General features: G+C 41.2%; 1 protein-coding gene across 1 annotated transcript in view; it reads right to left on the bottom strand.

Annotated features, from left to right (window-relative positions):
- Positions 1 to 14,526: 14,526 nt before the first annotated feature.
- Positions 14,527 to 21,578, bottom strand: part of RAD51C (RAD51 paralog C) — a 42,997-nt gene continuing 35,945 nt past the window's right edge. Inside the window, exons 8-9 of the mRNA XM_023204626.2 lie at positions 16,337 to 16,397; positions 14,527 to 14,749 (exon numbers count right to left, since the gene is read on the bottom strand). Coding sequence (XP_023060394.2) covers positions 14,645 to 14,749; positions 16,337 to 16,397 — 166 coding nt within the window. The 3' untranslated portion in view covers positions 14,527 to 14,644. The remainder of the gene's footprint in view (positions 14,750 to 16,336; positions 16,398 to 21,578) is intronic.

A 21,578-nucleotide genomic window follows, 5' to 3' on the forward strand; every position in this document is an offset into this window, starting at 1 on the left:
ATCTCAGCTCACTGCAAGCTCCGCCTTTCGGGTTCATCCCATTCTCCTGCCTCAGCCTCCCGAGTAACTGGGACTATAGGCGCTCGCCACCTCGCCCGGCTAGTTTTTTGTATTTTTTAGTAGAGACGGGGTTTCACCGGGTTAGCCAGGATGGTCTCGATCTCCTGACCTTGTGATCCGCCCATCTCGGCCTCCCAAAGTGCTGGGATTACAGGCTTGAGCCACCGTGCCCGGCCTTATTATCATCTAATTTTTAATTATCTTTATATGTTTATTTTAAATAAATACATGCAAGAATTCAGAGTGATACTGATCATGTCCTATTTTAGTCAGCAGATGCCCATTCTTCACTCTGGAACATTCATCAAAAAAAACTAGCTTTTAAAAATGAAAATCAAACAGTCAACTAATTATGAAAACTTCACAAAGGTGTGTTCTTTGCTTAGATAGTACGGAATATTTTATTCTTAGTTGAGCTGATGGAATTGAGCCACAATGACATTTGTGACTAGAAGGGAAGATGGAAATGATTCCATTAACCTAGAGTGCTGTAGCATATGGTAATCATAGGTGGTAGAATAGCTGTGTCGGACAAGGGTAGAAGTAAGCCATGTGGCACAGACATTATCAATTACCACACATGGTAACCATGCTGACACAATGTATCTTTTCCAGAAAGAAAATGATTTGGGCATAGGAAGTAGTTTGCTGCCTTATGAAAGAGTGATCTATAAATGACATATCTGGCACGGATATAGCACACACATGGTTTCCAGTAATTCTGCAAGCTGAGGATTAAGATTTGGTGAACCTCCATATACCTAAGTAATAATGCAATACATTGCAGTTATTTGCACAAAGGCAGCAAATCAAAATATATATGCAAACTGAAGTTGGGTCCTTCACACATGAAATTATTAATTTATAAAATATCCTTTTAAATTGTCATATAAAATTCTGGAATTTTGTATAGCTGGAAATACATGCCAATAATTTCAGGACTCTTTAAGGTTATAAAGCCTATGGGCAAAAGTTCAAGATTAGATTTAGGCTGTAGTGGGAAATGGAACTGCAATTATTTGTTCTAAGTATTGACAAAAATACTGAATTTAGAAAGAAATATAACCAAAACTGTGTTTTAAGAAAATTTAATATGCAGACATTCTTTCAGATGAATGCAGGATGGATTGAAGAAGAGAAATTGAAGGCTGGAATCAGTTGGGCAATTGGAGATTATGAGAGTACAGAAAAGAATGGTGTCAGTAGAAATGAAGACGAACAGAAAAAGCTAAAAGACATTGGACAGGAAGATCTGAAATTCTAAGAAGGCACATTTTAATATCTTGAAAAATATTTACATATTAATCAATTGTCAACTCATTTTTTTCAATATAAATGAAAATATATAATGTAAGTCATCTTGGACATCTAGCCCAGTTGAGCCTTCAGATACTCTCCCCAACTGCTACCTTATTGCCGCTTCCTCAGACCTTCAAGTGAGAACCACTTAGCTGAGTCCAGTCAACCTACAGAGCTGTGAGATATAGTAAAATGGTTTTTCTTCTAGCCACTTGGGAAGATCTTGTAACTCACCCAGAGAGGCTCTCAGGCAGCTGTTTCAGTTATCTGTTGCTATAAAACAAACTACCCCAAAACTTAGTGGCTATAAGAAAAACCATTTTACTAGATCTCACAGCTCTGTAGGTTGACTGGACTCAGCTAAGTAGTTCTCACTTGAAGGTCTGAGGAAGTGGCAATAAGGTAGCAGTTGGGGAGAGTATCTGAAGGCTAAACTGGGCTAGATGTCCAAAATGACTTACATTGTATCTTTTCATTTATATTGAAAAAAATTGAGTTAATATGTAAATATTTTTCAAGATATTAATTTGATTGTGTTGGCAAACTGGCCATTGATGCTGGCTGTTGACTGTTAGTTCAGCTAGGGCTGTCAACTGTAATGCCTATACATAATATCTCCAGCATGATGGCTTTAGGGTGGTCAGACTTTTTTTTTTTTTTTGAGACGGAGTCTTGCCCTGTCATCCAGGCTAGAGTACAGTGGTGCGATCTTAGCTCACTACAACATCCACCTCCCGGGTTCAAGCGATTCTCCTGCCTCAGCCTCCTGAGTAGCTGGGACTACAGGTGCCCGCCACCAAGCCTGGCTAATTTTTGTATTTTTAGTAAAGACGAGGTTTCACCATGTTGGCCAGGCTGGTCTCGAACTCCTGACCTCATGATCTGCCCACCTCAATCTCCCAAAGTGCTGGGATTACAGGCGCCTGCCACCAAGCTCGGCTAATTTTTGTATTTTTAGTAAAGACGAGGTTTCACCATGTTGGCCAGGCTGGTCTCTAACTCCTGACCTCGTGATCTGCCCGCCTCAACCTCCCAAAGTGTTGGGATTACAAGCGTGAACCACCGTGCACAGCCTAGGGTAGTCAGACTTCTTATATAGTAGCTTAGAGCTTTAAGAGTGAGTGTTCTAGTGAATAAGAAGATGCATAGCCTTTTATGACCTAGTCTCAATAGCATTACTTTTATGGTACTCTATTGGTCAAAGCAGTAATAGGCCCATTTTAGATTCAAGAGAAGGCGACATAATACACATAATACACCCTACCTCCTGATGGGAAAAGTGTCAAATAATTTGTTTTAAATGACCATAATGACATTTACCTTCATGAATTTATGACAATTTCAGCAACTTGAACTTGGAGGCTCAGAAATATAAGTGCTCCAAATTTAATTAAATGGAGGGATATTAACTAATGTAAATCTCACAAGAGTATATCAAAATCACAATAACAAAGGAATTTACAGTGAGAACTATTAATTCCAAGGAGACCAGACATTTGTATTGATCTGGCTATACCCAAAGTATCTGGGGAAATCCAATTATCAACTGGTTGATAATTGGTATGCATAGAACCAGATGAGTTCATTACAATTCAAATACTTAATGGCAGCCAGGCGCAGTGGCTCATGCCTGTAATCCCAGTACTTTGGGAGGCCGAAGTGGGAAGATCACATGAGCCCAGGGGTTCGAGACCAGCCTGGGCAACAAAGTGAAACCCTGCCTCTACAAAAAATAAAATAATTAGCTGGGCATGGTGGTACATGCCTGTAGTCCCAGCTACTCGAGAGGCTAAGGTGGGAGGATTGCTTGAACCTGGGAGATTGAGGCTGCAGTGAGCTATGATTATACCACTGCACTCCAGCCTGAGTGACAGAAACCCTCTCAAAAAAAAAAAAAAAAAAAAAAAAAAAATTTAATGTCATGAAGCTGACATAGCCTGATGAAACCAAGAAAAATATAAAATCATACTATGAGATGTCATTATAAAAAAAATTTATCAAATTGTTAAAAAAAAAAAAAAGATAAAATACAGTGTTGTCAGAAATGTGAGAAATACCACTTTCAAACATCACTGGTGGGCCGGAACAGTGGTGTACATCTGTAGTCCCAGCGCCTGGGGAGGCCCAGGGAGGCAGATCACTTGAGCCCAGGAGTTCAAGTCCAATCGGGGCAACACGGTGAAACCCCGTCTGTACCAAAAATACAAAAAATTAGCCATGCACGCCTGTGGTCCCAGCTACTGGGGAGGCTGAGGTGGAAGGATTGCTTGAGCCTGGGAAGCGGAGGTTGCAGTGAACCAAGATTGCGCTACTGCACTCCAGCCTGGGTGACAGAGTGAGACTGTCTCAAAAAATATATAATAAAAATTAAAAAAATCACTGGTGGAGGTGTAAACTGGTGACTGGAGAATAATTTGGCAACATGAATCAAAATGTTAAGTCTGGGCAACATAGGGAGACCCCATCTCTATCAAAAACAACAATAGCCACGCGCGGTGGCTCAAGCCTGTAATCCCAGCACTTTTGGAGGCTGAGGCGGGAGGATCACAAGGTCAGGAGATCGAGACCATCCTGGCTAAGACGGTGAAATCCTGTCTCTACGAAAAAATACAAAAGGAGAGGCTGAGGCAGAAGAATGGCATGAAGCCAGGAGGTGGAGCTTGCAGTGAGCTGAGATCGCGCCACTGCACTCCAGCCTGGGCAACAAAGCAAGACTCCGTCTCAAAAAACAAACAAACAAACAAAAAATCACCAGACTTGGTGGCTGGCGACACACACCTATGGTCGGGGCTACTCAGGAGGCTGAGGTAAAAGGATACCTTGAGCTCAGGAAGTCAAGGCTGGAGAAGGCTAGGATTGTGCCACTGCACTCTAGCCTGGGTGACAGAGTGAGACCCTGTCTCAAACAAAACAAAACAAAATTGAAATACATATACATTCTGATCAGTTCCTCATATCCTCATAAAAAATTGAATTAACCTAAATAGCCATCAATAAAAGTGATTAAATAATAGGATATTAATTCAATGGAATGGCATATGCACTTATTTATTTATTTTTAGAGAGACAGGTCAGAGTGCAGTAGCCCAATCACAGCTCACTGCAGCCTTGAACTCCTGGGCTCAAGAGATCCTCCCACCTCAGTTTCCCGAATAGCTGGGACAACAGATGTATGCCACCATGCTGGCTAATTTTTTAAAATTATTTTTTCTAGAGATGAAGTCTCCTTATTTTGCCCAGGCTAGTCTCAACTCCTGGGCTTAAGAGATCTTCCCACGCCTCCTCCCAAAGTGTTGGGAATACAGGCATGAGCCACCTTGCCTGACCAGCAGTTTTTTATTTGAGAAAATTATACATGTACTGATACAAAAACTAGTTGCGGAACACTGTGTATCTTATTTGAGTATTGAAGAAAAAATGTATTTATATTTTAGGTACATAGAATAGCTCTGGGAGGTCATACAAAAAACTGGTAATAATGTTTGCCTCCTATAAAGAAATTAAGGAGGGCCAGGCGCGGTGGCTCACGCCTGTGATCCCAGCATTTTGGGAGGCTGAGGCGGGTGGATCACGAGGTCAGGAGATCGAGAACATCCTGGCTAACATGGTGAAACCCTGTCTCTACTGAAAATACAAAAAAATTAGCCGGGCGCGGTGGCGGGCACCTGTAGTCCCAGCTACTCGGGAGGCTGAGGCAGGAGGATGGTGTGAACCCAGGAGGCGGAGCTTGCAGTGAGCCGAGATCACACCACTGTGCTCCAGCCTGGGCAACAGAGAGAGACTCTGTCTCAAAAAAAAAAAAAAAAGAAATTAAGGAAAGTGACTCAGAAACAGGAGACAAAATAAAACATACTTTTCATTGAATTTTAAATCCTGTGCTTTTTAAATTTAAATCCTGTACAAATATTACTTAGGAAAAAAATTTAATTAAAACACAAAAAAGACAGCCAGAAAAAACCTTATTTCTTGAAAAACTGACATACTTCCTATCATTAGACCAAGACTACTATATAACCAATTTTTTATTCTTTGAGTTGGTTTGTAAGAATTCCTGATACAAATTCTCATTAATTGGCTCCTCAGCTTTTGTCTTTTATCTTAATTTTTTATTTTCAAAGTGAGTAGAACATAATTTCTGTAATTTCTCAAGCCCTTCTGAAGTGAGCCCAACTTTTAAATCATCATAAAATAAACTACACATGAAATCACTCTCAGAGTCATGGTAGCTAAAAACTTACATCTTAACTACACATAATTGGAGTCAAATGGATAATTGAAACATAAAAGGACATCATCAGATATCAATGGTACACAAAAACTGACAACAAGCAAAGGAATATACTGTGGTGAAAAATACATAAAATCTTGTCAACATATTTTATGCCAAAATCAGTTTTGAGGGGGCAAAATGTTCTGTAAGTTTTGACAGTAACAGTAAATTTAGGCACTGACGTTAACTAAAAATATGTATTATGAACAGCCAGCCTCTCTTCTGCAACTCAATGTTGTTATTTTTTAAAGCAATATAACATTTCAACATTAGTCTCAAAACTGAAATGCAATGTATTATGTTGGGATCCCTAATATTATTGATTTTGAAAATAAAAGTGTATAAATGTCACTCCTTTCCATGTTTCCAGTATTGATCATTTGAAGTGAATATTTAATATTGCCTCTACAAAACCAAAACCCATAAAATTTAGACCAATGAATTTAGCAATCATTTAGTCTTATCTTGTTTGAGAAATAAGGTAAAGACATGAGAAAATAAAGGTGCCCAAACTGGCATGGCTTGGTAATGTCTCACATGCAACTAAAACGCACATCTTCCAACTCTAGTCCCATGTTCTTTCTATCACATTATACTGTAATTTTAACACTAGTTGCAAACAGTTTAGTAAGAAGGTTATCAACAAGAAAAGTGAAATACAGTAGAGAGAAAAATAAGAATAGGTAATACACAAGCCAGGTGCAGTGGCTCATGACTGTAAACCCAGCACTTTGGGAGGCCAAGATGGGAGATCACTTGAGGTCGGGAGTTCAAGATCAGCCTAGCCAATATGGCAAAACCCCGTCTCTACTAAAAATACAAAAAATAGCTGGGTGTGGTGGTGCGTGCCTGTAATCCTAGCTACAGGGGAGGCAGAGGCATGAGAACCGCTTGAGCCCGAGAGATAGAGGTTGCAGTGAGCCGAGATCGAGCCATTGCACTCCAGCCTGGGTGACAGATTAAGACTCTGTCTCAAAAAAAAAAAAAAAAAAAAAGTGGCTCACGCCTGTAATCCCAGCACTTTAGGAGGCCGAGGTGGGCAGATCACCACATCACCCAAGGTCAGGAGTTCAAACCAGCCTGGTGAAACCCCGTCTCTACTTAAAATACAAAAATTAACCAGGCATAATGGCAGGTACCTGTAGTCCCAGCTACTCTGGAGGCTGAGGCAGGAGAATTGCTCTAACCCGAGAGGTGGAGGTTGCAGTGACTCGAGATTGCGCCACTGCACTCCAGTCTGGGAGACAGACCGAGACTCTGTCTCAAAAAAAAAAAAAAAAAAAAAAAAGGGGGTGGTGATGTGCATTTGGGAGGCTACTCTGGGAGGAGGGCTACAGCCCAAGTATTGAAGGTTGCAGTTAGCTAGGATCACACTATTGCACTCCAGCCTGGTGGCTCATGTCTGTAATCCCAGCACTTTGGGAGGTCCAGGCAGGGGCACTGCTTGAGCCCAGGAGTTCCATACCAACCTGGGCAACATGATGGAACCCCATCTCTACAAAGAATACAAAAATTAGCCAGATATGGTGGCATGTGCCTGTAGTCCCAACTAGTTGGGAGGCTGAGGTGGGAGGATTGCCTAAGCCTATGAGGCTGCAATGAGCCACGGTTGTGCCACTGCACTCCAGCCTGGGTGGCAGAGCAAGACCCTGTGTCAAAAAACAAACAAGGCCGGACTTGGTGGCTCGCGCCTGTAATCCCAGCACTTTGGGAGGCCGAGGCAGGCGGATCAGAAGGTCGGGAGTTCGAGACCAGCCTGGCCAACACGGTGAAACCCCATCTCTACTAAAAATACAAAAATTAGCCGGGCATGTTGGTGGGTGCCTGTAATCACAGCTACTCGGGAGGGTGAGGCAGAATTGCTTGAACCCAGGAGGTGGAGGTTGCAGTAAGCTGAGATCATGCCACTGCACTTCAGCCTGGGCAAAAGAGCGAAACTGTCTCAAAAACAAAACAAAACAAAACCAATCTAAATGTCCACCAAATGTCCATTAACACAGTGGTCCCCAACGTTTTTGGCATCAGGGACTGGTTTCATGGAAGATAATTTTTCCACAGACCAGGGGCAGGGGGGATGCTTTTGGGATGATTCAAGCACATTACATTTATTGTACACTTTATTTCTATTATGACATTGTAATATATAATGAAATAATTACACAACAATCAGTGGGAGCCCTGAGCTTGTTTTTCTGCAATTAGATGGACACATCTTGGGGTGATGGGAGACAGTCACAGATCATCAGACATTATATTATCACAAGGAGCATGCAACCTAGATTCTTTGCATGCGCAGTTCATGATAGGGTTCAGGCTATGAGAATCTAATGCCACTGCTAACATGACAGGAGGCAGAGCTTGAGCAATGAGGGGTGGCTATAAATACTGACCAAGCTTTGCTTTTTCCCCCAAAACTCACCTCCTGCTCTGCAGCCCAGTTTCTAATAGGCCACCAACCAGCATCAGTCTGTGCCCTGGCGGCTGGGGACACATGCATTAACAGAAGAATGGATAAACAAAATATACAGTAGTAGTCTCTCCTTACCCGTGATTTCACTTTCCACAGTTTCAATTACCTGAGGTCAACTGATGTTTAAAAATATTCAGTGGAGAATTCCAGAAATAAACAATTCCTAAGTTGTAAATTGTGCAATATTCTGAGTAGCATGATGAAATCTTGCACCATCCTGCTCTGTCCTGCCTGGGACATGAATCATCCCTCTGTATATGCTACCTGCCCCGTTAGTCACTTAATAGCTGGCTCAGTTATCAGATCAACTGTCAGGTGTCGGTACGGCAGTGTTTCAGTTTAAATAGGCCTTATTTTACTTAATAATGGTGCCAAATTGCAAGAGTAGTGATGCTGGCGAATAGGATATGCTAAAGAGACGGCATAAATTTCTTCTTTTTAGTGAAAAGGTGAAAATTGTAGATTTAATAAGAAAAAAATGTTATGCAAACATTGCTAAGAGCTATGGTGAGAACAAGGCTTCTGGCCGGGTGCAGTGGCTCACACCTGTAATCCCAGCACTTTGGGAGACTGAAGGAAGTGAATCACCTGAGGTCAGGAGTTCAAGACCAGGCTGGCCAACATGGTGAAACCTTGACTCTACTAAAAATACAAAAATGAGCTGGGTGTGGTGGCACATACCTGTAATCCCGCTACTTGGGAGACTGAGGCAGGAGAATTGCTTGAATGTGGGAGGCAGAGGTTGCAGTGAGCCAATCTGGGTAAGAGAGAGAGTGAAACTCCATCTCAAAAAACAAAAACAAAAAATGAGTCTTGGCTGGGCGCGGTGGCTCATGCCTGTAATCCCAACACTTTGGGAAGCCAAGATGGACAGATCACGAGGCCAGGAGATCAAGACCATCCTGGCTAACACGATGAAACTCCATCTCTACTAAAAATGCAAAAAATTAGCCGGGCGTGGTGGCAGGCACCTGAAGTCCCAGCTACTCAGGAGGCTGAGGTAGGACAATAGCATGAACCCAGGAGGCAGAGCTTGTGCTGAGCTGAGATCACACCACTGCACTCCAGCCTGGGCGACAGAGCAAGACTCCATCTCAAAAAAAACCAAACAAACGAACAAAAAAAACACGAGTCTTCTATCCATGAAATTGTGAGGAAAAAAATTCATCCATCATATATATAGAAGTGTGGTACTACCTTTGGTTTCAGGTATCCACTGGGGGGTCTTAGAGTGTATCCCCCTTAGATAAAGGGGGACTACTGTGATATATACATGCAAGGAATATTATTTAGCAATAAAAAGAAATGAAGTTCTTATATATGCTACAACATGGATAAATACTAAAAACATGCTAAGGCTAGGTGTGGCAGCTTATGCCTATAATCCCAGCACTTTGGTAGGCTGAAGCAGGCAGATCAACTGAATGTAGGAGTTCAAGACCAACCTAGGCAACATGGGAAACCCCATCTGTACAAAAGATACAAAAATTAGCTGGGTGGTGGCCTGCGCCTGTAGACCCAGTTACGCAGGGGGCTCATAAACACCATCCTAGTCATGACCAAATAGTATTTTCATCTGACCATTTGAAAAACAGAATTTGTTCATATCACGTCAGGGTCACCAAAAAAAAAAAAAAAAAACGGAAAAAAGAAAAAAAAAACCACAATGTATTTGAAATCTTATTTCAACAAGTGGTTAAATGTGTGTTAGGGGCCGGGCGCGGTGGCTCAAGCCTGTAATCCCAGCACTTTGGGAGGCCGAGGCAGGCGGATCACGAGGTCAGGAGGTCGAGACCATTCTGGCTAACACGGTGAAATCCCATCTCTACTAAAAAAAAAAAAAAAAAAAAGTGTGTTAGGCACTGAATGGATGGAAGATGAAAAGCAGACAGGCTAGCCTATCACATCCACCCTACAGAGCTGCTAGAAAGATCAAATAAAATGATGTAGAAGTGGTTTTTGTTGTTGTTGTTGTTGTTTTGTTTTTTTTGAGATGGAGTCTCACTCTGTCACCCAGGCTGGAGTTCAGTGGCGTGATCTCAGCTTACTGAAACCTCTGCCTCCCAGGTTCAAGAGATTCTCCTGCCTCAGCCTCCCAAGCAGCTGGGTCTACAGGCATGTGCCACCACGCCCAGTTAATTTTTGTAGTTTTAGTAGAGTAGGGGTTTCACTATATTGACCAGGCTGGTGTTGAACTCCTGATCTCAGGTGATCCACCCGCCTCGGCCTCCCAAAGTGCTGGGATTACAGGTATGACCCACTGTGCCCGGCCAAAGTGTGTCATAAATAATAAAGAACTATATAAATATGTTTTAAGTTGCATATCACAAAAATTGAAGCTAAAAATACAATTTATTTTTTCTAAGAAAAAATACTTCTCAGCTGATTTGCCAAACCAACCACAAGATGAAAACTGGATGCAATCATTGGTTTGCCAGAAAGTTGAGACTTTAACCAATTTACTGGTGTAGCATTAGGTGGCAAGCCTATATAAAGTGTGGGACATAGGTGTACTATCATATCCTCAGTTAAAACCAAGTAACAAAAAATGCTAAGGGGCCTGGGCACGGTGGCTCAAGCCTGTAATCCCAGCACTTTGGGAGGCCAACGTGGGCGGATTATGTGAGATCAGGAGTTCGAGAACAGCCTGGCCAACATGGTGAAACCCTGTCTCTACTAAAAATACAAAAATTAGCCAGGCGTGGTGGCGTGTGCCTGTAGTTCCAGCTACTCAGGAGGCTGAGGCAGGAGAATCACCTGAACCCAGGAGGCGGAGGTTTCAGTGAGCCAAGATGGTGCCACTGCACTCCGGGCCAGGTGACATAGCAAAAACAGCAAAACTCCATCTCAAAAAAACAAAAAAAATAGCTGGGCATGGTTGTGCATGTCTGTAGTCCCAGGAACTCAGGAGGTTGCATGCGAATCGCGTGAACCCTGGAGGTGGAGGTTGCAGTGAGCTGAGATTGCACCACTGCACTCTAGCCTGGGCAACAGAGCAAGACTGTCTCAAAACAAACAAACAAATAAATAAAATACAGTACAGTGTTATGATACTTTATAAAAAGAGATTCTGGAGGCCAGGCCAAATGGCTCATATCTCTAATCCCAGCACTCTGGGAGGTTGAAGCAGGAAGATCACTTGAGCCCAAGAGTTTGAGACCAGCCCAGGCAATATCGTGAGACCCTGTCTCTACAAAATAAGAGTAAATTAGCTGAGCGTGGTGGCACATGCCTGTACTTTCCAGTCTGAAGTAGAAAGATTATCACTTGAGACTGGGAGGTCAAGGCTGCAGTGAACAGTGATCATGCCACTGCACTGCAGTCTGGGTGACAAAGACTCTGTCTCAAAAAAAAAAAAAAAAGAGATCCTACATTATTTTATTTCATCTGATGCTTGGTAACACTGATATTTATCACTTATAATGCCCTCATACTCCTGATTTTATGATTTGAGAAGACAGAATATAAAGTGATGGGTATCTGTTAAAATGATGGCATCAATTATAATAAATTATATGCTTTGAGGCCCACAAAAGATAGTCACAATTAGTCATTCTATGTTAGAGAAGTGACTTGAAGTTAGTCTTGGTTTATAGCCTCTGTATTGGCATAATTGTTAGCAGTGCCTGCTTTCACTCTCAGTCCTGGTAAATGATGGCTATTCTATATAATCAATTGCAGAAAAGAATAATTACACTGAAGTAATTTTATAAATTTACTGTTTAATCTGGGATAGGAAATAACACCTATCACTAAAATTTGGAAAATATTGCTGCTACAGTATTTAATATTCAATTATTCAAATAATTTTGCAGTCATAAAAAAGAACAAGATCATGTCTTTTGCAGGAACATGGATGGAGCTAGAGGCTATTATTCTCAGCAAACTAATGCAAGAACAGAAAACCAAATACTGCATGTCTCTCACCTATAAGTGGGAGCTAAATGATGAGAATTTATGAAAGCAAAAGAAAAAATAGGCCAGGCACGGTGGGTCATGCCTGTGATCCCAGCACTTTGGGAGGCCAAGGCGGGTGGATCACAAGGTCAGGAGTTCGAGACCAGCCTGGACAACATGATGACACCCTGTCTCTACTAAAAATACAAAAAATTAGCTGGGTGTGGTGACGTGTGCCTGTAATCCCAGCAACTCTGGAGGCTGAGGTGGGATAATCGCTTGAACCCAGTAAGTGGAGGTTGTAGTGAACCAAGATCCTGCCACTGCACTCCAACCTGGGTGATAGAGCAAGATTCCATTTAAAAAAACAAAAAAAAAAACAACAAAAAAAACCAGACACACACTGGGGTCTACTACCTAAGGGTGGAAGGTGGGAGGAAGGAATGAAGCAGAAAAGGTAACTATTGGGTACTGAGTTTAATTCCTGGGTGATGAAATAATCTGTACAATAAACCCCTGTGACATGAGTTTATCTATGTAACAAACCTTCACATGTACCCCTGAACCTAAAATAAAAGTTTAAAAATAAATATATAAATATGATTGGGCACACAGGCTCACACCTGTAATTCCAGCACTTTGGGAGGCAGAGGTGGGTGGGTCACTTGAGCCCCAGGAGTTCAAGACCACCCTAGCCAACACAGAGAAACCTGTCTCTACTAAAAATACAAACTATTAGCTTGGCATGGTGGTGCATGCCTGTAATCCTAGCTACTTGGGAGGCTGAGGCACAAGAATCGCTTAAATCCTGGAGGTGGAGGTTGCGGTGAGCCAGAGTGAGATTCTGTCTCAAAAGAGACAGAAAAATTAATTATTTTTTTACCCCCACAGGGAACCAAAGTAAATTTTGTGAGTAAGTTGAAAAGTACGAAGAGCCGGCCGGGCACGGCTCAAGCCTGTAATCCCAGCACTTTGGGAGGCCAAGGCGGGCGGATCACAAGGTCAGGAGATCGAGACCATCCTGGCTAACACAGTGAAACCCCATCTCTACTAAAAAATACAAAAAAACTAGCTGGGTGAGGTGGCGGGCGCCTGTAGTCCCAGCTACTCGGGAGGCTGAGGCAGGAGAATGGCGCAAACCCGGGAGGCGGAGCTTGCAGTGAGCTGAGATCCGGCCACTGCACTCCAGCCTGGGTGGCAGAGCGAGACTCCGTCTCAAAAAAAAAAAAAAAGTACGAAGAGCCAGGTGCCAAAATATTTTTAGGTGATTTTGAAACCATCAAGAATTGAAATCTTTAATTTATTTAAGTAAAGTTAAGATTATTCAAAGAAAAATCTCAACATAACAACTAGAATTCTAGAATGGATCACACCGTATTTCAAAATATAGAAATAAGGCCAGGTGTGATGGCTCAGATCTGTAATCCCAGCACTTTGGGAGGACAAGGCAAGAGGATCCCTTGAGCCCAGGAGTTTGAGACCAGCCTGGGCAACCTTGTTTCTACAAAAAAATCCAAAAATTAGCAGGGCATGGTAGTGCCTACCTGTAGTTCCAGCTACTCAGGAGGCTGAAGTGAGAGGATTGCTTGAGCCCGGGAGGTCAAGGTTGCAGTGAGCTGTGATCATGCCACTGCACTCTAGCCTGGGAGTGAGACCTTGTCTCAAAACAAACAAACAAACAAAAAACGTAGCAGTAAATGATTGTGAGCTTATCAACCTATTCTGGAAGATATATGTTCCAAACAATCTCTAGATGAGATAACAGCTCCAAAGTCCTCCCTTTAATATTATAGAATATCATTAAATGCTAAACAAATGGCTTAGATTTTAGGATTGAGGTCACTAAAATCAGTGTGGTCACCTAAAATTTGTATCTTACCTATAAAACTGAACAGAATCATATGCTGACTCATGGTGCTGCAGGTCATTTTAAAGAATTATCAAACTTACATTTAAAAAGAACATGGCTGGGCACAGTGGCTCATGCCTGTAATCCCAGCACTTTGGGAGGCAGGGGCAGGCAGATCACCTGAGGTCAGGAGTTCAAGACCAGCTTGGCCAACATGGTAAAATTCCGTCTCTACAAAAATACAAAAAAATTAGCCGGGCATGATGGCAGGTGCCTGTAACCCCAGCTATTCGGGAGGCTGAGGCGGGTGAATTGCTTGAACCTGGGAGGCAGAGGTTGCAGTAAGCCGAGATGGCGCCATTGCACTGCAGCCCGGACTACAGAGTGAGACTACATCTCCAAAAAAACAAAAAACAAAAAACAAAAAAAAACCACAATAAGAATATGAAAAAATCTTTTCTTCCTAAGATTTTCTAGGCAACTAGGAAAGAAAGGGGTAAAAACAGTCTGAATGATAATTCAGACTAGCCACATGAGATCAGCTTTCCACATTTGTGAAATATAATCATCATCTCTACTTAATGTTACTGAAAATGAAAACAGGGTAAAATATAATTGCAGAATACTGCTTTAGAAAAACTTTCACAGAATCATATTTAGGTATTTTTCCCATTCACTTCATATAATCTGGATTCATTCATGCCATAGTGTTTATTTATACTTTAAAGTAACAAGTCCACTTGTACACATTGGTTTCACAGCATCAATAAATTTGTACACTTTGAGATTTGTTTCTGGGTTATAATTCTTCCTCTGGTTCTCGTGACCGTTTGCGAGTGCTCAAGGAACCTTCTGTTTGCAATGAACATGCAGAAGTAACAGCAGTATCTCTAAATCCTTGAGGCTGAAAGATAAAATATATATATACAAATATGATTTAAGAACATTTGAAGACTGATCTTAGAAATATTTTTAAGTAATTAATAAGAAAGCTACTTTATTCTAGGGACAGGTGCGGTGGCTCACACCTGTAATCCAGCACTTTGGGAGGCCGAGGAGGGTGGATCACAAGGTCAGGAGTTTAAGACCAGCCTGGCCAACATGGTGACCCCCATCTCTACCAAAAATATAAAAATTAGGTGGGCATGGTGGCGCACACCTCTAGTTCCAGCTACTCTGGAGACTGAGGCAGGAGAATCGCTTGAACCTGGGAGGCGGAGGTTGCAGTGAGGTTGCAGTGAGCCGAGATTGTGCCACTGCACTCTAGCCTGGGCGAAAGAGCGAGACTTCGTCTCCAAAAAAAAAGAAAGTTCTTGAGATAGAAATTTATAAACCACTGTGAATGAAGAGGATAAACCTCACGGATAGATGCCTAAGCCCGGGTTATATTAAGAGTATTTTATATATACTTATTTATACACTTGCATACACACACACAGAAATAACACTGCATTATAAAAATGTTCTGTAAAGGACAATCCTAACAAACTTTACCATAGCTTTGTTAGAAGAAGTAAAAGGAAATAACCTAAGTCTTAGGTACTTTACAGATTTATTTTCATAATTAAATACTCTAAAGTTTTCCATCTAGGATATTTCTCTCTTTTTTTTTTTTCCAGCTAGGCTATTTCAAATACACCTGGGCAGTGCAAAACTAAGTGGATAATTCCGTTTCAGAATCTCTATTTCTGTTTATGTCCTTATAAAAATGAGATAAAGCCTGGCCCGGTGGCTCACGCCTGTAATCCTAGAACTTCGGAAGATTGAGGAGGGCGAATCACTTGAGGTCAGGAGTTTGAGACTAGTCTGGCCAACATCGCGAAACTCCGTCTCTACTAAAAACACAAAAATTAGCCAGGCGTGGTAGCATACACCTATAATCCCAGCTACTAGGGAGGCTGAGGCAGGAGAATTGCTTAAACCAGTAGGGCAGAGGTTGCGGTGAGCCAAGATTGTGCCACTGTACTCCAGCCTGTGCGACAGAGACAGACTCCATCTCAAAAAAAAAAGAGATGCCAAAAATATATTTGGCTCAACACTATTGATAAATATGTATATTTCAGCCAAAAAATGTGTGTTCTATGATGTAAATTCACAGAAAAATTAACATCTTAAAGTGGGCTATATTTGGTGGCTACAATAGATCTATAATACCTACAGACCAAATAAATAATGTTAGTATTTTTTCTTTTCTGGAAATCTTCAACAACTTCCACTTTAAAGATGTTTAATATCCTGACATTACATATGGCATGGAACACACTACCCCAAAATAAGTATTTCCTCTGTTCTTAAGAATAAATTTCAGTCCATTTGTGACTACAATATTCTGTATACACTACTATTTTGGGGACAATGTTCTAAGCATCAAAAGCTGTCCTCAAATATGCTTGCTGCCTACAGAAGTTAACAGAAGCAAGTTGTAAATTCTCTCTTTAGATAATTACTGCCCATCAATATCAAAATCCCACTCTAATCAAATAACACTGACTTTGATTTGAAACAGTACTGTGGATTCCTTCTGGCTGGGTGACTTGTACAATGTTGCCAACCTGCTTAAAGAAAAAGAATACATACATACAAACACATGAACTTAATTAATTAAAAGTTCAGATGACCAAACTCATAATTTAAATGTATAGGTTTATTATATTAATAATTCTATTATTCTTCTCTAAGAACACAAAAAGGAGAGAAATATTAAAAATATACCCTTCAAATACTCATATGTATATAAGAGTTTATAAGAAATTTTAAAGCAATGTAAAAGTCCAATGAATGATTCAAATAAATTATTTTATATATGATGAGATATTACTTATGCTAAAAACTAAAGGTGGAAGAAAATATTCAAAGAGATAGGAAAGTATTAATAATATACTAAATAACAGTTATACCATATAATCCCATATTTGTAAGTATGTATATACACATCTAAAAAAATTGATAGAAGACTACAATCAAAAACTTAACAGTTGTTATCACAAGGTAAAGATTGCTTGCTTATATTTTCCAAACTGTCTGCAGTAATCATGTTTTTTTCATTATTGCTGAAGAATTATGTTAATTTCTTATACTACAAATGAGAAACACTTACTCATATTACACCAATAAAAATAGCTAGGAAGACATTGTTTTAAAATGATGCAGCCAGGCATGGTGGCTCATGTCTGTAATCCCACCTCTTTAGGAGGGCAAGGCATGAGGATCACTTGAGACCAGGAGTTTGAAGCCATCCTGGGCAACAGAGTGAGACTCTCATCTCTATAATAATAATATAAAATGATTATGTCCCAAAAATAAGTCATGACAGAACAAGATCTGCTTAGGTGGGATTTTACTATATATATATTTTTTAATTATTTAATTATTTATTTATTTATTTTGAGACAGAGTCTCGCTCTGTCACTCAGGCTGGAGTGCAGGGGCGCAATCTTGGCTCACTGCAAGCTCCGCCTCCCAGGTTAACGCCATTCTCCTGCCTCAGCCTCCTGAGTAGCTGGGACTACAGGCGCCTGCCACCACGCCCGGCTAATTTTTTGTATTTTTAGTAGAGATGGGGTTTCATCATGTTAGCCAAGATGGTCTCGATCTCCTGACCTCATGATCCGCCCACCTCGGCCTCCCAAAGTGCTGGGATTACAGGCGTGAGCCACTGCACCCGGCTGATTTTACTATGTTTTATACAAAGTAATATAAAACTGAAAGCTAAAAGTAGCTGAGAAATAAAATTCTAAGCTCTTATTAACTATAGTGAAGTACTATAACAGCAACAAATATAAACAAAAACCTTTAAAATTGCTTTTTGGCTGGGCGCAGTGGCTCACACCTGTAATCCCAGCACTTTGGGAGGCCAAGGCAGGCAGATCACCTGAGGTCAGGAGTTCGACACCAGCCTGACCAACATGGAGAAACCCTGTCTCTACTAAAATTACAAAATTAGCAGGGCGTGGTGGCGCATGCCTGTAATCCCAGCTACTCGGGAGGCTGCGGCAGGAGAAATCGCTTGAACCTCAGAGGCGGAGGTTGTGGTGAGCCAAGATCACACCATTGCACTCCAGCCTGTGCAAAAAGAGTGAAACTCCATCTCAAAAAAAAAAATAAAACCCACAAAAAACTGCTTTTAAGAATTACTTTAAAACTGATACACTGTAACTTACTCACAATAGCCAGAGGCAGAAGCACCCACCTGTGCATCCACAGATGAATAAACAAAATGTGGTATGTACATACAATAGAATATTCAGACTTAAGGAAGAAAATTCTGACACATGCTACAACATAAATGAGCCCTGAAGACATTATACTAAGTGAAATAAGCGAGTCACACCAGAACAAATATTATATAATTCCAATTATATGGGGTAGATAGAGGAGTCAAATTCAGAGACAGAAGGTAGAATGGTTGGTGATTGTCAGGACCTGGGGGTAAAAAAGAACGAGAGTTAGCATTTAATGGGTACAGAGTTTCAGTATGGGAAGATGAAAAAGTTCTGAAAATGGATGATGATGGTTACACAATATGAATGTATTTAATGCCAGTGAACTGTATGTAAACATAAAGTGGTAAGTTTTATGTTATATATATATTTTAGCACAATGTGATAAAACTGAAATAAAAAATACAGATTCTAACCTAGAGGAAAATAAGATTCTCAGAGTTATAAGTGACATTTATTTACACAAAATAGAATGATTTGTTTTCAAAGCCAATTCAAAAAGTACATTTTGGCTATGATTTGTTACTCTCTTAATTTTGAAATTGCCCCTCTTCTCAGACACAATTCAAAAGAAAAACAGAGACCAAAATACAGCCGAATCCAAAATGTCCTATACTCCATAATTGCAACTTTAAACATAAACAAAATAACTGCTAATATGTAATACAAGAATAGCTATGTTGAGGCCGGGCGCGGTGGCTCACGCCTGTAATCCCAGCACTTTGGGAGGCCACGGCAGGCGGATCACGAGATCAGGAGTTCAAGACCAGCCTGGCCAACATGGTGAAACCCCATCTCTACTAAAGATACAAAAAAAAAAAAAAAAATTAGCCGGGCCTGGTGGCAAGCACCTGTAATACTAGCTACTCAGGAGGCTGAGGTAAGAGAATCACTTGAACTGGGGAGGCAGAGGTTGCAGTGAGCCAAGATTGTGCCTCTGCACTCCAGTCTGGGCAACAGGCCGAGACTTAGTCTCACAAAAAAAAAAAAAAAAAAAGAATAGCTGTGTCGAGTAGAATTACAAACTTTAATAATTCTTTAGGGTTGATAATCTATCTTTAATGGAAAAATTCACAGAAAAAGAGAGGCAAGGTGTATTTTAACTTGCTTTAATAGGAAATGATTTTTTGAATGACAAAAATCAGCTAACTTTCTGAAAAACTGTATCTAAATCACCTCATATCAATGGTATGTCCAAATAAGGTACCTAGTACATTTATCCTGAGGAAATTATTAAAAAGTGACAAGCTTTTAGGAAGCATTTACATGCTTATTAAGAATCCTAAAGTTGGCGGGGCACAGTGGCTCCTGTCTATAATCCAGCACTTTGGGAGGCTGAGGTGGGCAGGTCACTTGAGGTCAGGCATTCGAGACCAGCCTGGTCAAAATGGTGAAACCCTGTCTCTACTAAAAATACAAAAGTTAGCCAAGTGTGGTGGCGCATGCCTATAATCCCAGCTACTTGGGAGGCTGAGGCAGGAGAATCGCTTGAATCAGGAAGGTGGATGTTGCAGGGAGCTGGTATCGCGCCACTGCACTCCAGCCTGGGTGACAGAGTGAGACTCCATCTCAAAAAACAAACAAAAAAAGAATCCTAAAGTCAAAGGGGCATTAATTATTCAGGTTGAAAATCATCCTCAGGCCGGGCGCAGTGGCTCCCACCTGTAATCCCAGTCCTTTGGGAGACCAAGGTGGATCACCTGAGGTCGGGAGTTGGAGACCAGCCTGACCAACATGGAGAAACCTCGTCTCTACTAAAAATACAAAAAATTAGCCAGGCATGGTGGTGCATGCCTGTAATCCCAGCTACTTGGGAGGCTGAGGCAGAAGAACTGATTGAACCCGGGAGGCCGAGGTTGTGGTGAGCTGAGATCGCGCCATTGCACTCCAGCCTAGGCAACAAGAGCGAAACTCCATCTCAAAAAAAAAAAAAAAAAGTCCTCAAATTTCTAGGTAAAAATACCATTTTTATGCATCATGTCTCTTTAGAGATCTTTTTAAATGAAAACTAAACCAAAGAATCACTTGGCTCATGGCCCCAGTTGAGATGTAGCTTAACATATGGCTGAACTACATAGCTTGGGTCAGGAAGAAATAAGACAGAAGCACAATTTGTGCTCTAAAACTGAGCACACATATGAAACACTATGTGGGGGTGTTGATTTATTACTCCACTCTACCACCAGATCATCTTGGCAAAGAGTAGTGTAATTCTGAATAATCTTGGCCGCGTATAATCATGAATATGCAAATTGGAGGAAAACCCACATAATATAAGGACACAGACAAAAGTATTTCTTTTAATAACTGTTGGAATATTATTCCATCATTAGTCTAAGGGTAAAAATCATGTATTACTGGCGAAGGACAGGGGCTGGGGCATGAAACAGTACACCTAAGTTCAATTCCTAATATAAATTTGGCTATTCAAGATTTTTAGTTTCTGGATGGGTGCTGTGGCTCACGCCTATAATCTCAGCACTTTGGGAGGCCAAGGTAGGTGGACTACCTGAGCTTAGGAGTTTAAGACCAGCCTGGGCAACATGGCGAAACCCCATCTCTACAAAAATTAGCTGGGTGTGGTGGTACATGCCTGTGGTCCCAGCTACTTGGGAGGCTGAGGCGGGAGGACTGCTTGAGCCCAGGAGGTTGAGGCTACAGTGAGCTGAGATCGCACCACTGCACTCTAGCCTGGGCAACAGAATAAGACCCGGTCTCAAAAAAAAAAAAAGATTTTTATTCTTCTTCACCAAATGAAAAATGTTCATTTTTATAACTATTTTTCACTGATAATGAATTTCTATTTCCATCCTTTTAAAATAAACTAAAATTTAAAGAGCATAAAAACATACAAAATTTCATCCAACTTTTTTTTTTTTTTTGAGACAGAGTCTCACTCTGCTGTCCAGGCTGGAGTGCAGTGGTTCAATCTTGGCTCACTGCAACCTCTGCCTTCCAGGTTCAAGCGATTCTCCTACCTCAGCCTCCCAAGTAGCTGGGATTACAGGTGCCCGCCACCATGCCTGGCTAATTTTTTTGTATTTTTAGTAGAGACAGGATTTCCCCCATATTGGCCAGGCTGGTCTCGAACTCCCAACCTCAAGTGATCCACCTGCCTTGGCCTCCCAAAGTGCTGGGATTACAGGTGTCAGCCACCACGCCCGGCCTCATTTAACTTTTTTTTTTTTTTTTAATATCTTAGAGATGGGGTCCCATTTTGTGGCCCAGCCTGGAGCGTAATAGCACAATCATAGCTCACTGCTACCCTGACTTCCTGGGCTCAAGCCGTTTTCCCAACTCTGGCCTCCCAAATAGCTAGAATTATAGGTGCCCACCACCACGCCCGGCTAATTTTTTATTTATCTATAGAGGTGGTGTCTTGCCATTTTGGTCAGACTGTTCTCCAACTTTTGGGCTCAAGCTCATGCAACTGTAACAACTTAAAGATGTCAGGTTTCAAATGATAAAGAGCAAAACTACTTCAATCTATTAAATGATGTCAATTTATTTTGA

This window comes from Piliocolobus tephrosceles, chromosome 16 (genome assembly GCF_002776525.5).
Source record: "Piliocolobus tephrosceles isolate RC106 chromosome 16, ASM277652v3, whole genome shotgun sequence".
Lineage (NCBI taxonomy): Eukaryota > Metazoa > Chordata > Mammalia > Primates > Cercopithecidae > Piliocolobus > Piliocolobus tephrosceles.